This window comes from Bactrocera oleae, chromosome 4, assembly GCF_042242935.1.
Source record: "Bactrocera oleae isolate idBacOlea1 chromosome 4, idBacOlea1, whole genome shotgun sequence".
NCBI classification, from domain to species: domain Eukaryota; kingdom Metazoa; phylum Arthropoda; class Insecta; order Diptera; family Tephritidae; genus Bactrocera; species Bactrocera oleae.
This window is the reverse complement of record NC_091538.1, coordinates 21079302-21082138: the sequence shown is the minus strand read 5'-3', so window position 1 is coordinate 21082138 and position 2837 is coordinate 21079302. Positions and strand designations below refer to the sequence as shown.

Genomic DNA, 2837 nt, shown 5'->3' with positions numbered 1-2837 from the left:
AATATAAAGATTATGAAATATTCCGTTTTACCCAAACTTAGCCCTTCCTTAATTGTTTTATTTATATCGCAATTCAATAAGCAATTTCTAGGCACTATTTGAGACATTTTGAAATAAAATATCAATTTGTGACAAGTTACTATTCACACTACAGTCTCTCTTGTTTAGTCACAAAATAATGTCTCACATTTGTCACCTGATAGTAAGCAGGTCACAAAACTAATAAAAATTCTTGTTTTCCATTTGAATATACTTTTTAGAAATCTAAGATATTAATCGGATGTCGGTTTTTATAACTATTTTGTATGCAACTCCTACAAGTAAAAGTTACACAAAAAAAACCAATTTCTAATAAATTTCCTTACTATATATTGTGATTTAAAGTCAACATTTTATTTTTATTTTTATTGGTAGTTATGATTTTTGACTGCGTTATAGAAAATGTAATATTTGTTATCGACATATTTATTTTCATTCAGGTTTTATATACATCTCTAAATAACGAAATGTAAGAGCTGAGTAGATCTGTTCGTTTTGAATAGAGAGATTTTTGTGACTGTCACGTACTGAATTGCAAAATCGTCTCAAGTCACAAAAATTATATGTAGAAACTGACCACCTCTCCACTCAATCATACTTCAATCCACCCAAACAGATATACTTTATCTCAGTAAATTCATCGATGCCATAGTGTCCTCCCTCACGGCCGATACCGGATTCCTTGATGCCACCAAATGGTGCCTCCGCCTGCGACGCCAATCCTACATTTACGCCCACTATGCCGACCTCAAGTCGTCGCGCCACTCTAAATACTTCTTGCAAGTTTTGACTATAGAAATACCCGGATAAGCCGCGTAAAGAACTATTTGCCCTGGTTACAACTTCGTCTTCAGTGTCGAACTTTGTCAATGTGATAACTGGGCCGAAGATCTCTTCACGATAAATACGTGCTGTACGATCCACATCGGTGATGATAGTGGGTGCGTAGAAGAGTTCACCAATGTCTTGCAGACGTTTACCACCGCATATTACCTTCGCATGTCTGGATCGTGCGTCTTTCATAATTGTCTCAATTCTTTTTAACTGCGCTAAATTAATGAGTGGACCAATTTGCACACCTTTATTGTATCCCGGACCGATTTTCAAAGCTTCAACTTGTGCTTGCAACTGTTTCAGAAAGTCCTCATATACAGCGGACTGTACGTAGAAACGGTTGGCTGAGACACAAGTTTGTCCGGAATTACGAAATTTCGATAACATTGCACCCTTAACCGCTTCGGCAATGTCAGCGGATTCGAAAACAATGAATGGTGCATTACCGCCGAGCTCTAGCGAAACACGTTTCAGCAAACCGGCTGATTCACGAAACAAATATTTGCCAACTTCAGTGGAGCCGGTAAAAGAGATGCCACACACAAGTGGGCTTCGGCAGAAGAGATCACCGATTGGTGGAGCTGTATTCGTAGTGATCACGTTGAAAACACCAGCTGGTATACAGGCCATTTGGGAGAGCTTAGCTAGTGCTAAGCAGGAAAGTGGTGTATCTTCGTCAGGTTTGACGACAACTGTGCAGCCTATTCGAAGCGAAAATTTTAAAATTTTTTTTTTAAATTAACCGTAATTTTTTCGCTCTACACACCAGCGTTGCTGCTTGAACTTACCGGCCGCCATAGCCGCTGCTGCTTTGCGTAAGACTAACGCCATCGGAAAATTCCATAGTGTAATGAGTGCTGCAACACCAAGTGGCTCGCGAAGCACAAGCACCTCCTGATTGCTCATTGAACTGGCAATGAGTTGGCCATCAATGCGTCGTGCTTCCTCGGCAAACCATTCAACAAACGATTGACCATAATCCACCTCGGATAGGGACTCGGTTAATGGTTTGCCACATTCCGCCGTGATTATGTTAGCCAATTCAGCGCAATGCTGTGAAATCAAGATGTGCCAATTCTGTTAGGAAATCAATTAGAAGCTTAATAAAATATATTTTATATATGTACATATCTGCCGTCAAACCTTCAGCAACTGTGAGCGCTCGCGTGCTGTAATCAACTTCCATTCGGGCACGTAAAATGCTTTCGTGGCGACTTCTAACGCTTTTTGGGCTTCGACGACTGTCATGTCGGGCACACAGCCGATCACTTGCATATTTGCTGGATTTCGAACTTCGAATGTGGCACCGCTCGTCGCGTCTAACCATTCGCCACCAATATAAGCTTGCTCGAGCCAAAGGGATGTTTTCGTCGTGCGCGATTTGTGACGAAGAGAAAAGCGCATCAGTTTACTATTGCACATTCGGCACAATATTGAAAAGGTAATATACATTTTTTTGTTTTTAATAATATTAGTTTGATTATATGTCTTTTATTTTGATATTTTATTTTGTAATGTAAAGAGTTGCTAACTACATAACAAACTTTTGTAGACGACTTATTTTGAAAATCGGTTTTTTTATGAAACTTTCGAGGTAAACTGATAAAACCGACTTTAGCGGGATCCAAAGTGTTACTACCAAAATGGCTTCAGATCTTACCCTATAAAAAATGTGATTTTTTTTCACCTTCCTTGGAATTCCTTCACAAATAGATCATCACTTTGACAAACGATCATTATTTAATATTCCATAATCTTCCATCATCATTCGAACTTCGAATGTGCTTTATATGCCGGTTTTCGTCTTGCTACTTACTACTTAGGTTCTTATTCGGGCAGAATTAAATTCTAGGAACCCTTATAATCAAAGAGAATATTTGGCTCCGAAATATGGGTTAGTATATGAAATAACTGTGCTCTTAACTGAAACTTAAAATCTCCAAAATAACCATAATCTGGGAATT

At 38.7% G+C, this 2837-nt stretch overlaps 1 protein-coding gene across 1 annotated transcript; it reads right to left on the bottom strand.

Moving 5' to 3' along the window:
* Positions 1–412: 412 nt before the first annotated feature.
* On the bottom strand, positions 413–2386 carry LOC106614511 (succinate-semialdehyde dehydrogenase [NADP(+)] GabD). Its single transcript, XM_014230294.3, has 3 exons — positions 2017–2386; positions 1662–1950; positions 413–1574 (listed from the first exon to the last, which is right to left on the bottom strand). The coding sequence occupies exons 1-3, from the start codon at positions 2323–2325 to the stop codon at positions 628–630; spliced, it is 1545 nt and encodes a 514-aa protein (XP_014085769.3). The 5' UTR covers positions 2326–2386; the 3' UTR covers positions 413–627.
* Between the last annotated feature and the right edge of the window lie 451 nt (positions 2387–2837).